Source organism: Emydura macquarii, unplaced genomic scaffold, assembly GCF_026122565.2.
Source record: "Emydura macquarii macquarii isolate MOO-44397 ecotype Brisbane River unplaced genomic scaffold, CSIRO-AGI_Emac_v2 contig_968, whole genome shotgun sequence".
NCBI classification, from domain to species: Eukaryota; Metazoa; Chordata; order Testudines; family Chelidae; genus Emydura; species Emydura macquarii.
The window spans coordinates 1,192,683-1,218,824 of record NW_027131105.1 but is presented as its reverse complement, the minus strand read 5'-3'; the positions used below and the strand labels follow the sequence as shown (position 1 = coordinate 1,218,824).

The window sequence follows — 26,142 nt, the reverse complement described above, 5'->3', positions numbered from 1 at the left end:
TACATTTTCCAGAATTAAGCTGAAACCTCACTGGATTTGTCCCTAAATGCAAAAGGCTGACGGGTTAAGGTACACAGCACAATTTAGACAGGAAGTAATACAGTGAAGCAAAGAAAGATAAACAATTGTACTTAGTGATGAATATGAATTAAGTAAGAATGAAAAAAAATGAAAGTAATGAAAAAAATAGTTCATTAATTTGCTAAGGGCACGAATGGATGATATATAGCAATAGTTATCATATTACTGATTATTGCATATCTCCTTCTATTGTCAACTTTATTGTCTCTGGTCTTCTAGTTAGACTGCAAGCTGTTCAGGGCAGGGACCATCTTTTTTGTAATATGTTTGTACAGTGGCCATCACAATGTGGCTGGGGCCTCTAGCAATACAAATAATAAATAATCTAATAATTGTCTGTGATTTTTTCAGATCAAATACTTTTCAAAGTGTTGACAATTCATGTACTTACCATTATGTGACATGCCAACTGCAAGACATTTCTGAAATCTGCAGTACTGACATTTATTCCTGCTTTTCTTATGAATGCGACAATTAAGATCACATCTGTCATAGATTAGCTTTAACCTTATTGTTCTTCGAAAGAAACCCTATAATAAAAACAAAGGCATGGAAAAGGATTAGTCTAAAATATCTTCCAGTGCCTCTGTTTCCTTTGAAAGGCAGATTCCACTACACTGAACATACTGTATACACTGTACCTACCTTTATTTTTAGACCATGCACTAGAACTTTCCCATTTTAGGGTCTGGTTCTGCACATTTTCAAAAGCTCAGGACTCATTATCAAATGTATGAAAAATTCTATGGATCATAGAATCCACTTTCTGAATCCAGTAGTTTAAAAAAGAATTGTGCAAATCTATATCTGGATGGGTTGCACACTCTCCAGTTTAAAGAACTACTGCTGGTGCCTTATGGAAAACATGGTAAAACATTCTGTGAAGAAAGACACTCTACTTCTGCATAATATATTTTCTGTCTTTGTTTCCATAGTTCTTTTTATTGCATTAAAAATAGGACCTCATAAGCCCCTACTGCTTATGTCCCACCTATTAATTATATTAGAATTTGATTTCAATCTTCTCATTCTTTTAATTCAAGCAAATCATTCCCATCCAAGCAAATCATAAGATTGTGGGCTAGTTGTTGGTTTAGTTATTTTCTCTAAATAACTCTGCTTCTTCATATTCTTTCTAATCTTTTTTTACTGTTGAAGATCCATGTACCTACTTTTCCTCTGTTTATTCTCTTCCTTTGGCTGTTCTTGGTGCTAAACTATTTTTGTAATATTTATTTCCAGGATCTATTTATGTCTGAAACTTTCAGTTTGCTCTTGTTGTATTGAATTTACAGGTCTTATATATAAGCACCTGAAAATTCCAAAATTGGTGCCAAAGCCAAGGATAACCACTGCAAAATAAAATGCAGCCCTGTAAAGAGACACATTTTTGCTGCTCATTATGGAAATCATAATCCTGTCTTTTCAGAACACTTTATTACTTGAAGCCTTACAGGGGTTGAAACTAAGCAGAAAAAAATATTATGATTTACATGGTTGTTTAAATTTTAGCAGCCATTATAAATTCTACATACAGGTGAAGCTTTTTTGCTGGTTAGGAACAATGTAAATATACCACCCAATAAATGCACCTGTATGACTTAAAAAAATCCATTACATTGCAGCAATAGTCTAGAGGCAGTGTATTTCTTAACAGATTATTGTACTTGTTGGGTTAAACTAGGGTTGTCTTTGACTAACCCCACATGGAATGTGCAGTACATACCTATAATTAAACTGCTTTCATCATATCTCATGGTTTAGAGCTGTATTTGCAGATCATTCACATGCAGTTTATTTTAATAAGGCATATCCAAGTTTATTACAGTTCCTTGTTACAGCTAGTTTTTCCTCACAGCTCAGTTGTAAGCACTGTGATGACTTGTGTTTATATATTTCACTGTGAACCTTCAGTAATCAATAATAGATGTATTGCTCTTCTGGGGATTTCATGTAGATTCAGAGTTTAGTGCTTCGAGTTTTTGTTTAACTCCAGAGAGCAGATCAGTGAGTCTGTAATCTTCTATTACTGAGGGCAGTGGAGCCCTCCAGCACTCACTTATCCTACAGGTCCTTATACACGCTAAATACAGCTGGCATTAAAGGGTGCTCTGAAAGAAGTCAATGAATTTTTAGTCATGGGGCCAGATTCACCAATGCTTTTCAATCTTGTGTAGCCATTTACAACTGTGAAAAGTGGGTGTAAAATGAAAATCAGAATAATATAGCCCGAATGTTAAATTGCCTAGAGATTGACTAAAACATTTAATCGGGTAAGGGCCTGATCTTACTTCCACTGAAATAAATTCAACTTCTACGAGTGACTTCAATGATATCAGGATTGGGACCCAATCTCTTTTAATTGACCAAAGAGAAACACAAAAAATAAATCAACAGCATAAATAAAAAGTAAACTAGATTTTAAAATCCTTCCCATTTTAATATAAAGTGCTGTTTTTCATATATGGGAGGGCAATTTGTTTTAAACACATTTTTTACAGGACAGTGCCCTTTTAAATAGGACACATTTCGTTTTATTGAGTGATTCTTCAGAATCTCACAAGACCATACTTATGTATCCTTTGTGATCCATGTGGTTTTGCATATTTGTGTGGATGCATAAAGAAGTATGATTGTAATGAACTCTTGATTTCTGAACCAAGATACCACATGTGAAAGGAAGGGAGCACTCTGGTTTTTATATCACATTTTAGCTATTATTTGAAGACTGTTTCTCCTTTTCCTCTCCCTCACCTCCTTTCACCACTCATTGTTGGTTTCATAGTGTGGCTTTTCCTGGCACTGTATGAAAAACTGTAATAAAGTAATTTAAAAAACCTATCCAAGCTTGCTAAATAAAAAACCTCTGCTCATAGAGCAAAAACCAAATGCATGGGAGAGCTAACTAAGAAACTTTGGATTCAGAGCACATTTGGGAAAGACTCCCTATTTTTGAAAATTCATGCAGAGTTCACAGCTAATCCACAGATTGATATTAGTAATAACTATAGGAGAAATCCCGGAGGAATAAAATGATGCATCTGTTAGGGTTAGAGAAACAGCTGGGTTAAAACTGAAGGGGACATTACTAAGTTAGCCAAATTTACATTAATTAGGACAAAAAATATATCATTTCATTCCTGGGAAAAAGGAAGTGCAGTGGTGTACACACATTCAGCGTTAGGACAGTTTTACTGACACCATTCATATGTTAATTTATTTGCCACTGGTCCTTCAGCATATCTGCTATATTATTGCTGCCATCCATTAATATTCTATTAAAATCAATGGAATGGAATTCTTTTCTAGGAACATTCAGCAGCACAGCTAAACTGATCAACCTGGAACAATTGGCAGCAATCAAGAAATGAGGAGGAAATAGTAGCAAGTTCTTATTTCAGGCAGACACTATTGGGATAACCCACCTTACAACCTTCGCATGCATGCACGCCATAATGAAATCCAGAAGCCTTGTCTCCACATACTCTGCATTCTATAGCCATGAGAGAATTGGAGATCTCTTCAGGAGCTTTATTGTACAACTGAACTTTTTCTGAAAAATAAGGTGGGGAAGGAGGCTCCATTTTGATTGCACCTGCATATGGAAGACATTTTAAGTGATTAATTTGTCATCTGGTTTAAAAGGTACAATAAGATATCAAGAAATAATGACCAATACTTTCATTATAATTAACACCTACAGTAAATAGGGCCAAAAATTCTGCAGCCTGTTTAATAATAAAATAATGATAAAGAGCTGTAAATAATAGCTCTTTAAAGGGCTACAAGCTATAAGCAGTCAGTAGCAGAATGTGAATGGAGGCTGAACAATCTTGACAATGGCAGGGTCTGGTGCAGAAGGGAGGCTAAGAATCCAGTCTTCAGATTGGTAGTGCAGAATTGTTTGAGGTTGGGGACATCATTGCCCTCCATAGTGGGGGACTTCATATTTATTCCCTGACATAGTAGCCCTTCATGAATCTTCTTCCCTCCCTCACTCTGCAAAGAGCTTGTAGTACTTACAACAATTCTAGGGCAGCAGTAGCCCTGGGAGGCAGGGATTGGAGTCCCTAACAAGGTCTAAAAAATAACTACTCAGTTGAGCTACTCAGTTGGATAATTTGGTCAAATAAAGATTGTGCTAGTGTTTTAAAGCTACTTCCGCTCTCATGAAACTTCACTCTCTACTAGGAAATATGCTTTAACAACAGAGGCAGTTTACTGTTATATCTGAACCTTCTGAAAATTACTAATTATTAAAGTGCCCTTTATAATTCTAAACAAGTTCAACGAATACAAACAAATATGGCAACTCTTCATCAATCTATAATGATGGACATAAAAAGGAAGCATTGATTTTACTACATTATAAGCTCATAGCAACATTACATCCTAGAAACAGAAAAACAGAACAAAGCGATAAAGACAATATCACAATAAGGCAAAAGCTTCCTTTTCAGTGGCAAACATAGCATATGTTATATGGATTAGGCTCACATTCATCAAGCTAAGTGTATTATGCAGCTATGAACTGGAGGCAGACACTATTACTACTTTCTTTCCTAAGAGTTATCGAGGCTGTGATAATCTTCTCATATGGTATATTTCCTATTCTCTGAATCCAATAAGCAATCATCTTTGTGGTGCTGTGTCTACATGAAGCCTGGTCTGTGTGATTCCGTTTTGCCTGTGTCTTGTTTGTCTTATGTGCTTTAGTGATGATGAATATCTATGTTGTGCACATACATCTCTTATCTGTCAGCTTCTGCTCACTGTGGGGTAAAGTTGTTACTCACTGGTATTGTACAACAAAAGATGTGAATTGTTTTTCACAAAGTCAAACATGTACCTTTTTGCTCTCTCTGCATGGAGCAGACTCATGCCTACGGTTACTTTTGCACTTCACTGTGTGTTTACTGTTTGCATTATGTAAAATCTCTAGGGACGAATCCAGTCTCTAGTGCCCTGTCACAGTATCTTTGATAGGTGCTGGGATGATCAATGGCTAGCGGGAGAGAGGTATAAGAGGGGAGGAGTCCAACCCCAGTCTATAGAGAGACAGCCCAATGGCTGGATTAGTTTCTGCTCCCCTACCAGGTCCTGCAGAGGGAGTGGGGAGGGGCTGAGGAGGGTGTGTGTGGTGGGATGAACTGGAGAACTTGCACATTGACAAAATCTTCCTGTCCCTCCTTCAAAACACCCATGTGTTGGTTTGTAAGGACCCTTTGGGGGGCAAGTCTCTGTGCTGCACAGATGGGCACACCCCTTTTGAAGATTCCTCCAAATTTTGCTTGCCAGTGCATAGTAGGATCACCACACTAGTTCTGCTGCCAAGGGCTCTCCAGGATTTGCCACTTGATGAATAATTAATTATTAAAAAAATAGGGAATAAAAACTGCTTATGATTACTGACCATTAACAGGAGGCACATAGCCTTAAGCAGTTTTTCAGTACAGTTTTTGACAGGTTTGCAACTCACTTTATAAACAAAAGAGCCAAATATATATGTCAGAAACTCTGGATGTTGCTGATAAAGAAGTGAATCATTCTGACATCGTTTTAGAGTATCACATCGGGCCAAATCCTAAAGTTCTCTCAGGGAAGTCAATGGAGTAAAAGCCTCAACATTTAGGGCGAGTCTATACTTAAGAACAGCTCTGTTGCTGTAAGAGTGCTTGTGAAGCCATGTTATGTCGATGGGAGAGACTTCTCCCACTTACATAATAAAACCATTTAAACAAGTGGCGGTTGATATGTTGGTGGGAGATGCTCTCCTGATGACAGAGTGCTGTATGCACAAGTGCTTATGCCAGCAAAATTTATGTTGCTCAGGGGTGTGTATTTTTCACCCCCCCCCAAACAACAAAAGTTTTACCCACATAAGTGCTAGTGTAGACAAGGCCTCATCCTACATAAATTCTATTAATTGGTAAACTGGGCTTTAGAACTTCATGGTTTTTCTAACCAAAGAAAGGAAAAATGTAGAGTTATGTGTAAAAATGTACTTTCATCTATTCTGCTAAATAGCTATTCAGTAGAACTGCCTAATACCTGATTGTCCATACTGCTAAAATTAAACGTCACTATTTTCTCCATAATTGTCTATCTTAAGAACTTAATCCTACAAACAAAAATGGTGTCAGTTCAAAACTGCTGCTAGTTGGCCCTACAATATAAAGTCATTATTGTCAGTGGGAATGGGATAATCATGTCCTTCGGGACAAGTCACCTGATGGAAAGGGGATTATACTTATAATTGTGAAGCTAGGGGCTGCTTTGTTTACATGTAACAATACAAAGGGAATGCTCACAAAACTACAAGGGCCTATCTATATTAGGAATATCTATCTAGACATACTGGATCAAATTTCTTTAACGTAGACAAACTCCAAATTCATGACCTTGTTAGCCAGCTTTATATGCTAGGAAATGCTAGCCAATTTATAAGATGTAGGACATTTAATTTGCTTGGTTTTTAATAAAGCTTCAAGGACATTTTACTCCAAGGATATCTGTGACATGACAGAGTGGGAAGTTCTGAAACAAAGCCTAAAATAGTCTTTTGTGGAGGATACACTTCTCAGAGAAAGAAACAATTCAAATTTGGACAACCTGAAAAAGTGAAAAGAAACTGCATACTTTGGCATTCCTGGAGCTTGATATCATATTTGTAATCAATGTCTGTCTGGTCAGTTTTTGCAAGAGGAATATCTTCATAGTGGGGTGAAGAAATACTAGAAAAATCAACTGTGGTAAAGGGCTTTATGTCGAAGGAATGGGCGTGATCTTCCATGGCAGACAGATCCACTGGGCTAATTCCAAAATTAATGGGCCAAAACGGCATTTCTGTGTCAACCATTGTAATTCCTGAAAGGAAAAAAGAAACAGACATTTAAAAAACTGCTTCTTCTCCATCCAACAGTGACTCAGTAGGTTCATATAATTCATATTACTGTTAAGTGAATAATCTACACATAGATACATGTAAGATACATAATATAATTACTTGCTTTAAATGATTAATAGCTAAATGACACACATCCTGCTTTTAATGGTATATTTTAAAAAACAGTTATACAATGTGGAAACCTTCAGGTTCTTACAAAAAATGGACATTGCTAAATTAAAGCAATATGAGATATGATTATCCTTTTCCACCATTTTTTACACCAGTGTAAATCTATTGACTTTGAGGAAGTTACTGTTGATTTACACCAGTCTACATGAGAGCAAAGTTATGGTGGTTTTGGTCTTCATGAGTTAATTTCTAACATTTTCAGACTCTAAATTGATTTATTAAGGAATCTGCTAACTTTGAGTATCCAAAAATCCTAACAATTTAAAAAAATATAATTTTATGCTATGACAAATATAGGTGACATCAATATTATAGTACAAGCAGTAGGACATTTTGCAATTATTGTTTGTTCCAAAAAAGTAGGGGTAAAGTTTTCAAAAACATCTAAGTGATTAAGTCTCCCTGAAGGCACTTGAAAATTTTAGCCTAGATCCTCACAAACATGGCTCAAAGAAACTTTGTTATGAGTTTCCAACTCACTATATTTCTAGGTCTCCACATTTTCTCTTAAGTTTTCATAAGAAGGACCCAAATCGAAAGTCTAAATGTGTATAAGCTCCAACCAAATTTATGATATTTAGTTCAGTCCAAAAACCTGCAGCTTGTCCTCTTCTATCATGTGATGAAACAAATTCCTTGAGTTGTACACCTTTGAACTCTGAAGAAGTTAGAATTTCAACCTGAATTTTGCACACTGAGCCCTCTCTCTACTTTTTAGAGAGTTATAAAAAGATCTTTGGATTCAAATTAGAATGAACACCATGAAACTACAATATAGTAGTCAGCTTAGATATTTCATTTGGACTTGAGACCCATTAAAGTATATAGACTTTAAACTTTTATGTAATATGAACTTAGACTGTTTACTTTGAACCAATACTACTTTCATGCTGCCAAAAAGGTCGTTGTTACAAAATGCATATCAAGGGTGCCGCTGTTCAATTTAGAGGAGACAGTATGTGCTTCACAGATTGTCATTCTTTGTTGGTGAAGGCTGCAGGTCTCACAAAACTACCTGTTTGCCTTTCTGTACAGCAAGCACTGATAGTATGTTTATGCTTCTTACATCTAAACATCAGATGAGCAGGCAGATGGTGTAACAGAAAATGATACAGCGAGAAGTGCCCTTCTAATAGCAGGGGTTCCAAGATGAAATACTTAGGCAATTCTTAGCAGTTTTCCCAATTCCTTCGCCCAAAGTCTCACCAACGGCGTGGGATAGATACATGGACCTGACGCTGCTCAGAGTGGAAGCAGGATTGCATCAATGGTAATCAAAGAATTTCTGGCTAACTTCCCCAAGCCAAAAAGACCTTTTGACTATATAGTCCTGGTTGTCAAAGTTTTTGATTAGTTTTAAATGGTACTCACAAAAATGTATTCTTCTTTCAGCATGTAGGGGTTCTATACATGGAAATTTATTTTCAGGTCAATGGGGGATTCTCTCTTCATTTTAGTTAAACAGATTTCCAAATAAAAGCATAAAAATAGTACAATGAAAAGAACTGCCAAGTTTGTCTGGCTACCTGACCTTTTTTCTTAGTTATAAATACATTTCTTTAATCATTCTGACCCAGCTCAAAAAACTCTTAACACATGCTCAATTTCAGCAGCATGCTTAACTCCATCCATATTCAGCTAAGTACTTAAGTACTTTAAGCACTGAAGTTAATGAGATTTAAGCACATGCCTAAAATTAATGGGATTTAAGCACATACTTATAATTAAGCACAAATTTAAGAGATTTGCAGAACAGAGGTAAATTGATCCATGTGCTTAAAGTTAAGGATATGCTTAAGTGCTTTGCAGAATCAGGGCATATGTGCCTAGAACTGACATTGAACTGTTGCATGCAGGATTGAGGTTAGTGTTCAATGGAAGGGATTAAAATAAACTCCGAAGTCTCCAAGAACCATTCATAAGCAATGCAAAAATATTCACACAATCTTAAGGGGGAACCACAAAATACTTTCAAGCTAAAGAGCTTCAGTTTGTAAATTGCTATGAGCTAATCAAATTTAACTATATTAAATTGCTATATTTTATGCCATAACACAGTACATAGGCATCTCCTTAATGTATGACACCAAGACAAGGATTTAGTTTTATGAATATGATCATTCTCAAAATAAGACCACGTGCTACCAAACAGACCAGCTTCTGTGTTGGATCCTGGCCTATGTGCCATTTCCTTTTTGTCACATTTTGAGAGCTCAACAGGAGAATACTCCTTACTTTTATAATCAGCTCTAGGGTTCATAGACCAAAAAGCATGTATGGTTCAAGAAAGAGGCTGCTTTTTTTTTTAAAAAATCAAATAAATACATGGTGTACAAATATCTCAGAAGCAAAGACATTCCATTCATGCCCCCTGACTTGCTTCTTTAGTTTTCTTTGTGTGTGTAAAATTCTCATTCTTCATGAATATGAATAATATGAGTCACATGCATTCATGATATACGATCACCAATGCAAACTTACTACTACATTGCAAAATGCACATGGCTATCCACTGAGTGGCTAGTGTTGCTCAAGAAGGGAGTATAGCTTCTCCCACCTTTTCAAGGAAAGGTCCAAACAAGCCCTGGGAAAAGGAGTATTTTTTCTTTCTGTTCATGAGAACTTTTTCCATAGAAAACTCCCTTTGACTTCAAAAGGAATTACATGGATGTTTGTAGAGGTTGCAGGATCAAGTCCCTATGAAGGCTGGAGTGGAAACTTGTAGAAAAATATTGAGAAATATTTCTGACAATAAGCTTAAAAAACTAAAATTTCTTACTTCAGAAACAAAAGCAAGAGTTTATCATTATCCTCAATCTGCATAGCTAATGAGAGGGGAAAAAGCCCTTGAGAAAATAGTTATTTTTCTTCTGTCTGCACGTAAGCAGCGATGGTATAGTATAATCAGCACATTCCTAGCTGTCTTTCAATACAATCAAAGTACCTTCATAACAAAACATGCAAGCTAATCTTTTCTGACTATTTGTTTCTATTTGTAACAAAAACATTGTGTGTTGGGAGGAGGGGAAATGAAAATTTCAATATTATATTGAAGGAAGGAATGATTTGTACATGAAGAGCCAAGGAAGGAAATGAATAGTTGGTGCAAGGATCAGTTACTATACTATAGCAATTCCCTTTTATACCACTCTTATTTTTGCTGCACAGAGGCAGTAAAATCTTGGATCATTGGCCATTTACAATTCCTTGCACAAGGGCCTGTAAAGTCCACACCCTTTGTAGGTCAATAACTCATGTCCTGTACTGAGGATTTCTTCATTCAACTAAGAGGTTTCATTATATCATGCCCATATGCATCTGTATATGTATTACCATTAAAATCCATTAGATAGATTTTCTACATTACAGTTGCTTCAGAGGGTCATATTGGTTACTCAGCTGTACAACAATTGTATCATATACAGTTATGTCCAGAGACCGCTGTTTAGATCTAAGGGCCTGATATTTGACTAAAGTTGGTGGAACTCGTCACAGAGGCAAGAACTACTAATGTTAAAGGGTTTGCAAGATCAGGCTCTAAATTCCTTCTTTTCCTTCCACTGAACACAGCTCATTTTGCCTATGCCATTAGTTCAAATGAATAAAATACTGACTTAGCCTAATTTGCTTGCACAGTACCTGCAGAAATGCAGTGTTTCTGTTTCTGTCAGATCAAGTGTGCAAGGGTTCATGAGTTTAACTATTGTACTTACCCACAGCAAGGAAATATTTTATCTCAGGAAGGCAGAATGTCTCCCCGACCTTCCCTACGCTCAGGGGAGAGTACAAACTACTACAACCCTTTAACGGATGCAGCATATTCTTCAACAATATGGCCAGCCCATTCCATTGGCCAGCATACAGGGGAGGGGATGGAGTGGTGGCTTTTACCTATTTTTCCCTATCTCCACATCCTTTCCAGAGAGTTATTTCCTGAAGACCATATTGGTAGCAATCCTTGCACTTCCCAAGAGCAGGGGCTGCCATTCTGGCTGACCCTTTTGTAGGCTGGGCAAGGAGTTGGGAGTGGCTCTTTACATTATCCTACTGCTTGGCTGTGTAGACACAATCAGGCCCTTTACTATTATGCTTGTATGCTGATTTCGGACTTGTTGGATGAAAAAATGCAATGTTATTTATGTCAAAAAGTTCAAGGCAACTAAATAAATCTTCAGTGCACTGTTATAAAGTACACTGTACAGCATTACTCTCAGGCTTCAAATCTGTCATAGGAGGCATTTTGTTTTGTTCCTTTTTGGCTGTTTTTGTATTAGAATCACATTTATTAAAGTGTTATGAAAATAAAAAATAGCTAAGCTTTTGTGATCCCAGAGGCAGAATCGTTACAAACGTTTCAGAATTATTCACGGTTTCAGATTTGCTCATTATTTTATCTCAAAATCCAAGCAGCTGTAAATTGCTCATCATGTTTGAAATTAAGAATCCTGTTCACACACAAGAGCTTTTCACTGTTCAACCGTTATTTTAATTTCCTGTTGAACTGAGTATCCATGAACTAAGTTATTTCAGTAAAATTATCGCTACACATATGAACATTAGAAACAAGGTGAACTCTACCAACAGACTTTTGTCCCATATCTAAGTTTTACTATCAATATTAAACCGAACAAAAAATGACAAATGCTATCAATCTCATATTTATATGACCACTTGTGCTCTAAAATGTTTGTTAGTGCTATCTGATATTTATGTTTGACAATTTATGAAGACATCAGTATATTTAATTTCTCTTGCATTTCTTTGTTGTCTTAATTTTTTTCCCAATAAAAATCAATACAAAAATTTTATTGCAGTCTTTTTAATAGCTCTGAAGACACTTTTCACCAGCCAACAGGGTCTTGAGTGCAACTTTATCAGTAAAATCCTCTGGAATTCTGGGGCACTGTCATAAAGCTCACATAATCTTGTGTGGTCCTCTAGGCCACAGGAGTATTTAGCATCAAGTGGTGAAGAACGTCCACTTCGCCCTGCAACTTTTGATTTATAGAAATTTGTTGTCAGCCAGCACAGGGCTGCATAAAGTGGTAGCAGAGGTAATATCACTTGCATAAAGACAAACGAAAACGCTCACACATTCAATCATAATAAAAGACTAGAAGTGAAAGGGAGAGAGCTATGAAGTAACTAATTTATATCAAGGAAGTAAAATGAGGCAGTTGAATTTATCTGACATTTGCTAGATTGAGCTGTCAATGTCAGTCTTTATAACATTAGGAATAGCCTTGATGACAATTTACTGTTGATTTGGTGCAACTGAGGAAAGCAGTCATTCACTCCCTCTAAGAAATTCCATTCAACAAGAATTACAAATAAAATCAGTTTAAAATTGCTTATAAGGGCAATTCAATTAATTTTTTTCTATATTAAGCCAACCATAAATACAAGACATAAAATAAGAGATTATCATGGTATGAAAAACATCTTGGATCACAAACGACTCCTTATTATAAACAGTACTTGCTCTCATTTAACCTGAAAGGCTGGTCGTACTGCATTCTAGACACACTCTTTTCAAATAGACAAAACTATCAAAATGTGACCATAAAGCTATTTAATGAAGTAGCCAGAACATCCTACCCTAATACAAGCTACACAAAACCAGAAAAAACAATGAGAGTCCTGTAGCACTTTAAAGACTAACAAATTTAATTTCTGCAGGCATAAGCTTTCGTGGGCTGCAACCCACTTCATGAGATGCAAGAAATAAAAATCAGATAGGGGTATATATATACATCCAAGGGTAAGGAACAACAATGGGGCAGGCAGGTGTTAGCAAAGTTAGAGTAGATGAGGAAAAATACCAAAAACCTTTGGGACTTGTAAAGAGTATATTAAAAACTAGGAGGTTGTGAGTGTGTGTGTGTCTCTCTCTCTCTCTCTCTATATATATATTATATATAAACAAATAAATTGGCTAGATTATTGGGCTCAACGGATAGTGGTCAATGGCTCGATGTCTAGTTGGCAGCCGGTAACAAGCGGAGTGCTCCAAAGGTGGGTGCTGGGGCCGGTTTTATTCAACATTTTCATTAATGATCTGGAGGATGGGGTGGATTGCACCTTCAGCAAGTTTGCAGATGACACTAAGCTGTGGGGAGTGATAGATTCCCTGGAGGGAAGGGATAGGATACAGATTGATCTAGACAAAGTAGAGGATTGGGCCAAAACAAATCTGATGAGATTTAAGAAGCACAAGTGCAGAGTCCTGCACTTAGGACGGAAGAATCCAATGCACTCCTACAGTCTGGGGACCAACTGGCGAGGCAGCAGTTCTGTAGAAAAGGACCTGGGGGTTATAGTGGACAACATGCTGGATATCAGTCAATAGTGTGCCCTTATTGCCAAGAAGGAGAACAGCATAATGGGCTACATTAGTAGGAACAATGCCAACAGATCGTGGGAAGTGATTATTCCCCTCTATTCGGCACTGGTGAGGCCACATTTGGAATATTGTGTCCAGTTTTGGGGGATCCCCCACTACAGAAAGAATGTGGACAAATTGGAAAGAGTCCAACAGAGGGCAACAAAAATGATTAGGGGGCTGGAGCACATGACTTATGAGGAGAGGCTGAAGGAACTAAGCTTGTTTAGTCTGCAGAAGAAAAGAATGAGGGGGGATTTGATGACAGCCTTTAACTACCTGAAAGTAGGTTCCAGGGAGGATAGAGCTAGGCTGTTCTCAGTGGTAGAAGAAGACAGAAGTAGGAGCAATGGTCTCAAGTTGCAGTGGGGGAGGTCTAGGTTGGATATTAGGAAAATCCTTTTCACTAAAAGGATGGTGAAGCACTGGAAGGGGTTACCTAGGGAGGTGGTGGAATCCTCATCCTTAGAGGTTTTTAAGGTGCGGCTTGACAAAGCCCTGGCTGGGATGATTTAGTTGGCGTTGGTCCTGCTTTGAATAGGGGGTTGAACTAGATGACCTCCTGAAGTCCCTTCCAACCCTAATCTTCTTTTATTTATATTATATAGATAGAGATATTTATATGTGTGTGTGTGTGTGTGTGTGACACACACACACACACACACACACATATGAGAGAGATTAAATTAATATAGTTTTAAATTTTTAATGAAACATTTCATGTAGCAGCTTGCATTTCACTTCATATGACTAATATATATTTTATGAAGTAAAGTAACATGTAGCACCTCATAGAAGTTAATGGGAGTTCTGCCAATGACTTCAATAGGAGTAGGATCAGATACTCAGTGAAATCATTTGACCTATGTGGCAGGTTACAGTTAAAATAGTCCCTCTTTATGAAACAGCCACACCCATTTTTAGCCTTTAAAGAGTATTTAGAGCTGGGGAAAAGTGTTAGTTTGACATCCCTGCAGATTTAACTCCTTTAGCCATGCAACAGGAGCAGTGCAAGCTTTCACACATCACCCTGCCAACACTCCTCCACTATATCTGCAGACACTTCCTCCTATGAAGAAAAGGGCCTCATTATTTTCATAGGGGGAGAGAGAATGAGGCAGAGGACTGCAAAAAAAGAAAAGATGTTCATGTGGTTAAAGCAGTTGAATGACACCTAGAAGAATTCAGTTCTATACTTGCCTCTGCCACAGAGTTCCTATCTGGTGCTGGGCAAGACACTTAAGCCAAAATTTTTGCGAAGGTCCACTAATTCTGTGTCTCTCATTTTCTGGGTCCCCAACTAGCACAGCTGGAGCCCAATTTTCATATGTAAGTGTACTCACAGCTATAACCAAAGGTAATGAGAGCTATAGATACTCAACCATTCTGGAAACAAAGTAGTATAGTCTAAAGGAATGTGTACACCCTTGGGAATCATAGTTTTGCTACTGAGTCACTGTACGGCCTTGAGAAAGTTACTTTGCCTTTCTGCCTCCATTTCCACATCTACAAAATGAGGATACCACTGTTTAGTATGGGTCTCAGTTCCTCCCCTGTAAAACACGGATAATAATATTACCCTTTTCCTATTATCTTGTCTTGTCTAGTTTGACTGCAAGCTCTTTGGCGAGGGATTGTTTCACACCATGCATTTGCAGAGTGCCTAGTATAAATGGGACATGAATTTGTTTAGGGCCTCTAGAAACTACTACTACTACAATAATAACAACATAATAAAGTTGTTCATTGCTGCATTTTGTCAGCATAGCAGGCTTTAACTAAAAGGCAATATTTTCACAAGGAAATAAATGTCCTTCAGTTTGGAAAATAGCAAATTACACATATTTTTCTGTATCTTGAACAATAAATGGAATATGGTGAAGTATTTTAAGCTAAAATTTTAAAGCAAAACTGAATGCAATCCTGATTCCTTTTCATTCTAATAATCTGCCGTTCCAGAGCGGAGACTAAAAGACTCCACAATATAAGACTATTACTATTTTGTGCTCTGTTGCTGCAGTGTCAGTAGAGGGAGCACAATATAACTAATAAACTCTTTTCCAAGAACTCTGCTGACACCATCAATGATACTGCTACACAAACAAAAAAGTACATCAAAAAGAGCCAATTTGGCTAATGTTCCATGAATATCAATGGATCACAAAATCACCAAAGACTGACATTTTATTTGTAAAGTTCAGTAAGGTTCACACTGCACTAGAAGATCAAATTAAAAGTGAAAAGTTGTAAAGAATACCTTCAAAATCTCATAGCAGGTTTTTGGTGGGACTCCTGGATATGTAAGCATGAGAGCCAGAGCCAGAGAGAGAAGGGAATCTATTTTTGGATTCATGCAACTGTTCCTTGTTTTGACAAAGTGGATGGGAAAGATTGAGTGTGTAGTTTACAGTGATGAAGTATGTATTTAATTATATAATATTTACAGGGGTTCAAAATTCAAAATTTAAAGCAATCTTTCAGCCAGTTAATTACAAGTTAGGAACTGCCAGGACTGTGGTGAAGAGCAGGTTTGCTTTAGTTAAGTAATGAAAGTTACCAACTTTTCAGCACTACAAACTCAAATGCTCTTCCCTGAAAACTCAGTTTTGCCTTTTGATATCCATCATCTGGAACTGTGTACTGAGTAGTGATGAAATCACCTCAGCATGCACCTTAGAACATGTAAGCTGCACTGTTTTGTTGTCTGCAGTGGGCTTGCCATTATCATCGTCATGTTTGTGTTCGTAAAAAAATAAAATATCTAAGACTAAAAAGTGAGGTCACTGAAGAACACAGAAGCCAGACTTTAAGAGGGCTTTCAAGCATGAGGGAAGTAAATAAGCTAGATGTGATGAGTAAGGGAGCTATAAAAGATTGGTTTTATTTTTTAATTTACTTGCACAACCAATTCAACAAAAATGCACACAATGTCCCCTAGCAAATATTGGGTCATATTCAGCCCTACTGTAAATAATGACTTCAGTGTAGTTGTAACCTCTTACAGCAGGATTTGATTTGGCCTATTGCTTTTAACTCCAATACCAAACTCAAAATCCTGAAAAAAGACCATGTTCTATCCTCTGTTTAGGCTTGATCTTGCAAGATGCTGAACAGCACACCCCCAATCCAGCAAATTATTTAAGAATTGGAGTGGCATAGTTTGGAAAGGTAGCTGACAGTACCAAAAGATGCAATGCAGGCACCTAACTTCATTTTGAAAAGGAAAATAAGCATTCCATGTAAAACTAAAGATGACATAATTTGTGCTTCTAGATAACTATGTCACATGTTTATGTGGGGAAGGGATGTAATATAGATCTTTGAGGTATATACAGTAGAATAGTGGTTCCCAACCTGTGGCCCGCAGGGGCTTTCAAAGTGTCCCGCCGCTCCCCTGGCTGCAGGAGCGAGCGGCTGCCTAAGGACCCAGGCAGAGTGTGTTGCCGTGTGGCTACAAGACCAGTGCAGGACCAGACGCAGCTGCGTCCAAGAGGAGGGGAGATCAGCGTTCCCCTCCCCCTGGCTGTAGCAGGGAGCACAGCAAAGCGCTCCGCCTGGTTCCATAGGCCCTGGTATCTCTGCTAGAGCCAGAGGGAGAAGAGCACTGATCTCCTGCCTCTCTGTCTGCAGAAGGGATCCACTGCCTAGTGACCCAGGTGGAGCGCATGGGTCTACAGGACGTGTGCAGTTTCCCTGCTGCAGCCAGGGGATGGGAGATCAGCAAGGAGGCCACCTCGCTGAACTTCTTCCTTCTGGCTGCAGTGGGGAGAGGATGGGGGTTGCTGGAAGAGACTGGTGGCCCTTCAGAGTTGTAAAAATGATATCTGTTATCCTTGAGCCAAAAGGGTTGGGAACCACTGCACTAGAAGTTTAGTACAATAATTGAACTGGACAACCCTCATTATGTTCATTGTACCCAAATTACATTCAGATCCATAAAACAGTGAATTTCCCAAATCAGATATATTTACAGAAGCAATTTTGCCCTATGAAGGGGAAGGACTAAGGAGGATAATATTCCCCTGTCACAATCAGCATGGCAGAAATCTATGCCATCACTGCAGAATTCTAGAAGCTACTTCACACACTAACACAACAAGACTGCAAACCATTTCCCTAGGTAGGTTTAGGCTGTGAGTGAAGGGGCTTACCAACCTCTTTATAGGCTGCAGGCATGCTACCAGAAATATGTGCTAGTCAAAAGTAGCAGAAGGAAGCAAACTACTTACACTCAAAGCAGGGATAAAGAGCATCCAGAAGCATATTGCAGTGGCCCACTCAAAGCCCTGCAGGATGGTCCTAGTGCACAACATACAGCTGACAATATCCCGTTACCCACTCCTCCACTTGCCTTAAAAACAGGATTTGAAAATTACATATACAAGAACAAAGCAAGTTCTACAAGGCATTTAATGTCAAGGGAGGTCAGTCAGGTTCTAAATGGCTCTCCCATTAACTAATACATACTTTAATTGCAGACAAGTGGCACTTGTGTGAAATTCTTTCCTACCTTTAAAAACATGAAAGAAATCACTTCCAATCTCACCTAACAATCAAGTACTTCCAGATACATATAAGCAAGATACGACATCAGCATCACTAGGAAATGGCTTTTGGAAAGTAATATTTGATCCACACAGCTGAATGATCACTCTAAGCAGCAAGCACCAAAAGTACAATCCACTGAATCTACTGTAATCTTCATTGTGCAATGGGTAGTACAAGAAAGGACTGAATTGACAGAAGAAGCCTGTTCAGGGAAAAATATATATGCTTAATTTATGCTCTGCTCTGTTTGTAGAGCCCACACAGAATGAGAAATGGGCAGGATTCTCATTTACACTAAAGTCATTTTTTACACTGCTCTGGCATAAGTCAGCCTTGGTGTAAATGAGAAACAGGCCAAAATATGCCTTGGGGATTATGCAGATATGCTAGAACATCTTCAAAACTATTTCAGATAAAAATCAATTTTGTTGTATTCAGAAACTGAGTAGATATTGCTTTGACCTCAAAGTCTATTTCATCAAATAGGATCTGAAAAGATTATTACTTACAACAATATGAATAAAACAGAGGTGATAGAAGCTAAGAAGACTGGAAAATGGAAGTTGGTTGTATAAGAAATATTGATTCATATACTAGAAACAGCTTGATGTATTTGGGAAGATTATTATATACTTTTAAAATTAATTTTTTGTAAGTAGAAGAACAGCACTTTAACAAAAAATTGAGAGCATTATTGCAAGGCTGAAAATAATATGTTATTCTGCTCCTAATACTAGAAGGCTGACTGCTATAGAAATGACAGTGTTCCGCTATTATTCATAAAATTGGCAGGACACAGAAGTACAAATAACGTATTGCCTTACCACGCTGTCTCACCAATGACCCAGATGTTAGGTCTGTGGAGAGGAGCCCTCCAGCCCAATGCAAATGGTCCTTGTAGCTATCTGAGCAGAAAGACTGAACCGTGTGTCAAATTTTCTGTTATGGTCAGATGTAATCTGTGCTGTGTGAAACAGTGTTATGAACTGAAACCAAAACTAATTCTATTAAGATTTTCTTCCAGTGATCTTCAGTCAAGTAAACCTTAACAAAACCCACACTCTAAAAATGAAAACCACTGTTAATTCACTATGCTGTAAAGAAAATAAAAAAGCAGAATCAATAAAATAAGATGCATTCCACTATTGTCTGATCATAAATAATATGGAACTTCTGTATCTAAAGAAAGGAACAGTGAGGGCCAAAGAATGTGTCTAGGTATTCCTAATGTGCCTAACACTGTGGTCAGAGCACAAAACTGAATTCATTTACTTTAGAGTGACTTAATACAGTTTATCCAGCAAAAATTAAAACAATTCCAAAAAATAAACAACCTTTCTCCATAAAACCATCCATGTTGCATTCAGCAATATTGAAATTCTCTCTCATGATATACAACTTAGGCATTACTCTATAAATTATTATTATTATGTACAGAAAAATTCTGATAAGCTGGCAATAAGCCATGGACAGTTTTGAAATCAGAAAAGTTGACTTCATATTGGAGACATTTGCCCTCTTTGGCAAGGAGTAATAGCTAACTGTGCCAGCTACTAATGTAGGACTAGGCCTCCTCTTGTCACATAAGTGGTCTAATAAAATTGCAATGAGTTGCTGATTTTAAAATATCCCAACATACTGTACTGCATATTAAATCGCAAAACTTTATGGACTAGATACGTACAAATTATTTTAATGGATATTCTCAGATTTGCACTTGGCCCAAAGACTCACTAAAAGAAATTTTATAACTGGCATTTACATTTCTAGTAAAAGTTTTGCTAACTACACGAGAGCCATATAATATGAAAACTTCATACACGTCAAGTCTTAAATCTACACTGAATGTTTGATTCTTTCTTCAGTTTCTTAGCATTGAATGAGACCTAATATTTGGAATACGAACAACCTCCAAATCCTTTGGTTTTGGATTTTTGTTATGCTAAATGAGGTGACTAAAGGGAATACTCTAAAAAATACCCTTGCCTGTATCCCAAAGAACTGAAATAAATCAGAAGACGCCCATTCTGTTTTGTTGCAAAAAGGACAACATAATTTTAAAAATGAAGTAGTTTTAAAAATCAAATTTCTTTACCATGTTACAAAAATACAGACCATATCCTGGTTCCATTGAGGTCAATGGCGAAACTTACATCAGCAGGAGCAGAACTGGGCCCAATACTTTATATTATTAGAAGTGAGGTATATAAAAAACTAATTTACTTTTCATTATTTATTTGGTTCTCTCTTGGCTTGTACAATGAAAACAGATAGATCATTTCACTTTTGTTGTGGACAGTTTTTAATTGATGATTTCATCATCGGTGTCTGACCTCTAAAAGAGTTGCAACGTATTGCAAATACTGAAGAGGAACATTTTTTCCGTAGAGTGATTCCATTGATTTTTCCCTTCTGTTGATCTTAGATTTTGTAAAAGTTATCTTTACAACATTTTGGGCTGAATTTGACCAGTGTCCCTTTGATACATCTTTATACAATGATTTAACAAATTTTTGATTTGCATTTCTCTATAGAAAGTATATGATTACCAAATGAGAACATTACTGGGATTAATAAAGTTTATAGTGAAATATAGACGTCATAGAATGCAAAACATATGCTGTAGATTATAAATCAGGTTTAATAATGTTTAGTACGTGCCATGCATTTAATATTTGTAAACAGAAATTTCATACACATATCTAAACATTACTAATTAGTAACAGTGGTTTAGGGACTAATCAAACTCCAGTTCAAGTCACTGGAAAGATTTGATTTCAGTGGGAACTGGATTGAGCATTTAGTCCCCCTATTAAAGAAAGCACTTAAGCACATGCTTAACTTGGAAGTATATGCTTAAATTCCACTGACTTCAATGGAATTTAAACACATGCTTAAAATTAAGCACATGCTTAAGTGCCCTTCCTCGATAGAGATGCATTCCTGTATCAGGATCTTATTACTAAACTACAGGTATTTTGGAATATATAAGAAATTAGGTTCCCCCAAATTCACTCTTTTTATTCTTGTCCACTTCTGGAATCTAATAAGATAATAGCACTGAATCGAAACCACAATCTACATTTCGCTAAAAGGCCTTGATAAAATAGACTCAACTCTGACGTTAATTTATTTAGCCAGTTACCTACACTACATTCCCTTGAGATACAGAACTGTTACGGTCTATGAAAAAATGGCATGTGACATATCCAGTAAGTTTGTACAGGGGCATGGCTTATTATAGTATGAACACTGGCCACGTCCACTGTTGCTGTATACTTGTTTGCAATCCTATCAAAGGTTTAAGCATGCAACCACTGCAGTGGTGATGTGAGAACAGTAGTGTGAACAATGAAGTTATTTTCAAGAAGAACCTATGCTACCTTGTTTATTTAATTTAGAACATAATTTTGGTCTCTTAATATATAAAATCATGGGACTTTGTTCTGTAAAAATGATGATTACTCTTTATCGACTATGGACCCAATCTGGCAATGAGCTCTGTGTGGGTGAATTCCAAGAAGATATGGGACACAAACCTAATCTTCAACTTGGTATTTAATTTTTAAATGTTAATTGTTTACTATAATGTTTACAGTATACAACTTTATAATTTTTTTAAATTTGATTCTCCTAAATCTGAATAATGTTTTCTATTTCAAGATATGTTATGTAAGTAACTACATTAAGTAAACTTTCATAGTATATCACTTAATAATGAACACAAAGGTTTTCTCCAATGTAGGAAATAAACTTCTGGGGTGAAATCTTGGTCCTACTCAAGTCAATGGTAAAGCTCCTAGTCACTTCAATGGAGTCAATTTTCCATCACTGGTTACTTTTTGCATGGACTGTCCTGCACATATTATCAAAACCCTCCACTTTTTAAAGAGCCAAAAGGCCTTTTTAAGAATCAAGGGATATTATTCTCAAATAGATACTTTAATAAATAATAGGTTCCTAATACTCATAGGACAAGGCATCTTAAATAATGTTTCCAAGAAATGAGCAAATGAGGAATATGACTTTAAGAGGGTAAATCAGACTCAATAATATCATGCAGTTCCCTGCCATGATCTAACACTGAATACTCCCACAGGAGGAGAAGGAACAACTGCAACATGAGTTGAAGCTCATTCCTTGAATTAAAGCCCACTTCCAAAGTCTTTCCTGGCAGTCAGAATATGTTTTAAATTATTCATAAAAGTGCTTTTGTCATATAAAAATGAATTGGTTTCATCATGAAACAGCCATTTCCTAAAATTCTCAAAAATGAAATATTTACTTGAATATGTAGAAGAAGAGCTGATGTGTCTACCCATTTTGATAAGCAAAATGAAACTAGGAAGTGAGAGGGACATAAATAGTGATGAAGGGGGAGGGGTAAACATGTATCATTCCCCTCTTCCAAAAACAAAATACAATCCAGTGCAGAAGTACATTCAGCTACTGCATGCATTAAATTTCGCAGTCCTCACCTCAGCTAGGGTACTGCCTCCCGTTTAAGGCAGGCCCTACTGGCAGCAATAGCCTCAGGATTCTCTATTCACAGGACTACCAACAGAGTTGCACTGCTGAGGAACTGGGGTTGATGGTGAACCAAAGACAGAGTAGAGGCACAAAACCTATGTATGGATGAGGATAGGGCAGAACTAGTTTCTATTCAATGATAGGAAGAGATGGACAAATCCCACACACCCAAATGTGAATACATTTTAGTTCTTCTGACTATTTTGGACAAAATCAATGCATCCGTCTTTAATTTATATTCTGTATTCATTTATACTGTTAATGCTTCATAAATCAAATTTTCACATACAGACAAATTATGTATTCATTTACCTATGTGAAACCCTTGGGATGTCAGCAACTGTAAGAGTTTACAGGATTTTTCCCATAGTACTTAATGTGCAATACAGGTATTCAACATTCTAAAGTAATGCATTAATAAAGTTAAGAGTCTTTGTGCAGCTATAATCTGATGTACTTTTAAAGTAAAATTTACCTTTTTCATTTTCCTTTCAGTAACAAATTTACTTCCTCATGTGAGCAAACCTAAGAAATGATAACCTGTCTAACCACTTTTTCAGTGATAAACCAAATCTCTTTTCATGCTATTGCACTTTTGAAAAAAAGAAAAAACAAAAACAAAACCTACGTGCAAAAACAAGTCAGCATGTCTTAATGTCTAAATGAAGTGCTTTGATGATTATTGTTCCCAGCATCATTATTCTTTTACTCTTATGTATTCAGTGGGAATACAATACATTTATTCTAACCTTTCTACACACCATCCTCCTCTACACCTTACAAAAAAAGGTCATATTGACTTCCAAGTGCCTGCATAGACAGTAGGAGATCAGGACATATGCATAGTAGCTTGCTATTGAGACTGAAATTGCAGTGTTGTACAACATAGTGAGAAATACCGAAAGGGAGTCAGTGACTCAGTTATGAGTTGTGCACTAACATGAAGTTAGCTCATACAAGCTACGGCTACACTGACAGCGGCAAAGTCGCCGCCGTCAGATTGATTTTTCTGGATCGACTGAGCGGTCAGTGAAGACCCGCTCAGTCGATCCAGAAATCGACATACTAAGACCATCTTCACAAGTGGCGTAGCGCTGCGTCAATAGGAATGCGGTTCCCATCAGCGCAGTGCAGTGAAGACGGCACGCAAAAGAAAAGCAGAGAAGTTGATGGGAGTTACGCAAGGTTTTTGTGTAGCTTGCTAACTCCCATTGACTGCCGCCGAATCTCGGAAGTAAGTGTAGACAGGGTCACAGTGCCACTTCTGAATATTTTGTTGAGTTCCAGACCAAAGAATATCTTCCCCCCTTCCTGCCTCTTTTGGGCTGCAATATAATGTACATGATAACATGGCATCGTACTCTATATTTCATCCCAAAAGAAAAATTGCTGAAGTTTTTCTTAGGAAAATTAGAAGTGAAGATTAACGACTATAAAGAAGTGTCTAAGAGTAATAGTAACTTAACATTTTTCAAAACCTGGTTATGACTGAATACTAACAGTATGGGAAGAAATATATCCTGCATCACTTAACACAGCTACACTAGCTATAAAAACAATCTGCTACTTTATTTTAGCATTAACATACATTTAAAAACCACTTTGGAAATTCAGTTTTATGGTAAATATTTTCTTATATTGAATTCACAACATTTTGCTCATCAAAAAACCCAGAACACCTTATTTGGGACAATTTTTCACTTTTTCCACTTACTGTATTCCTTGCCCTTTATAGAAATAGTAAGATTATGGTTAGGAATTTTCTACTTCATTTTCTTCAAAGGGCTTCCTGCAGTGCATTTCAGATAAGACCAGGAAACTATAGTAACTATAGAACAGAAAACACAGAACAGAATTATAGTAACTATGGAACAGAGATTACCCAGAAGCCCTAGAACAGACATATACAAGAAAAATGGATAATACAGAACAAACTGAAATTGCATGGAGATGTATTGTCAGTTTGTGCTCACCCATGTCAGCATCTAAGTAGAGCTGCATAGTCATACAACACTCTAATAAACTCAGAATATTCCATCTTGGTAGCCACTCTGCTCCTAAGCTCTAGTAATAATATTTCTCGTCAAAGAAAACAATGCCATTATAAACAAATTTAGATATGCTGCCACAACCTTAATATTCTGTAACAAACCAAAGAAATATCACTGTGGAGAAGTGACACAGCCAGTAGTTGAGGCCATTTTAGCCCTTTCTCACCAAAGCCTCCTTGCAGTTTCCACAGGCAAATCCCCTTTTCATAGGCTTTTCTTGAGGCTTGGGGATTAGGCATTTGGGAGCAATATTTAGAGAAGAATTTAGAGGAAGAATTTAGCTTGATAATTGCAAATTTGTTCAAATTTCCCATTCAGAAAAAGGCTACAGTTCAGTTATCTTTACTGAACTGATTTAATAAGAATGCTACCTGTGTGTATGTCATTTTCTCTCTCTTGACTCCTAAGGGCTGGAACTACTGTGTGCTGAGTGCTGTCCGAACACATACAACATGGAAAACTTCAGACAGGAGACCCAAGGTTAATATTTCAATACAAAATGCTGCAAATTACTTACCTTGTTAAAGATGTATACATTTACAGTATTCTATAGCAATAGATTTTGCAGTGTTGCAAGCTTGCTCAACATCAATGCAAATTTAAACAGAAAGGAGTGCTTTTCATTTTACTTTGCAGAATGTTTATGATGTTTTCTCTTGGGCTTCTCCTTTTTCTATGGCAATAAGCCCCCTACCCACTTCCATCCCCTCTGGACTATTTCTCCTTAGGCCTTGCACTGATTTTCCCAATTCCTTCATTCTGGAGCCAATATTTCTCATTTTTCCACCAGCTTTGCCAGGAGGGCAGGAACATTCCGATTGCTTATAGTGACCAGACAGCAAATAGGAAAATACGGGACTTCGAGGGGGTGTGTGTGTAATTTGCGCCTATATAAGAAAAAGCCCCCAAAATTGGGACTGTCCCTATAAAATCATGAAATCTGGTCACCCTATGACTGGATGGCAGGAAGTGAGGCACCCCTGGGCGCAGCTGACATTCCCCTTGTCCTTCCACCTCAGTGGTGTGTCACTCCAGCATTTCCCATGAACACCATTCACCCAGGAAGTAGATCAGAAGAATTTTAAATAAAATTTTCTGCCTGGCTGTAACCAACTCCTGTTTCTGTACCTGCAGTGCTATTGCTGCAGTTGGTTGCACCCACAATTTGTAGGCACAAAAATGGTGTTCAGCATTTGAAAGACTGCTTTAATGTTCTTCAAGTATTAACTCCTGGGGATTCTGAGTCCCTAAGCAGTCCTTATGCAGGGCAAATCTCCCACTGAAGTCAATGGAAATTTTGGCCTGCATAAGGACTGCACAATCAGCTCTGTTAAAGAATGATGGAAACTGGTTAATATTTTCTGACAATGTGCTTCTGCCCTTCTGGAATCACAATGATGTCAATTTTCAGCACAATGGAAAAGGCAGGTTTTAATACCCAAGAACAATGGGACAGTTTACTAATAGTTGCA

At 37.2% G+C, this 26,142-nt stretch overlaps 1 protein-coding gene across 4 annotated transcripts in view; it reads right to left on the bottom strand.

Annotated features, from left to right (window-relative positions):
- PPARG (peroxisome proliferator activated receptor gamma) overlaps window positions 1–26,142 on the bottom strand; it is an 87,933-nt gene that overhangs the window by 30,555 nt on the left and 31,236 nt on the right. For 2 of the 4 annotated variants that reach the window (XM_067543758.1, XM_067543760.1), the window contains exons 2-4: window positions 6,694–6,948; window positions 3,507–3,676; window positions 473–611 (exon numbers count right to left, since the gene is read on the bottom strand). In XM_067543758.1, coding sequence (XP_067399859.1) covers window positions 473–611; window positions 3,507–3,676; window positions 6,694–6,940 — 556 coding nt within the window. In that variant the 5' untranslated portion in view covers window positions 6,941–6,948. Of the gene's footprint in view, window positions 1–472; window positions 612–3,506; window positions 3,677–6,693; window positions 6,949–24,333; window positions 25,223–26,142 lie in introns of those variants that run through there. The other 2 variants (XM_067543759.1, XM_067543761.1) reach the window with 2 other exon arrangements.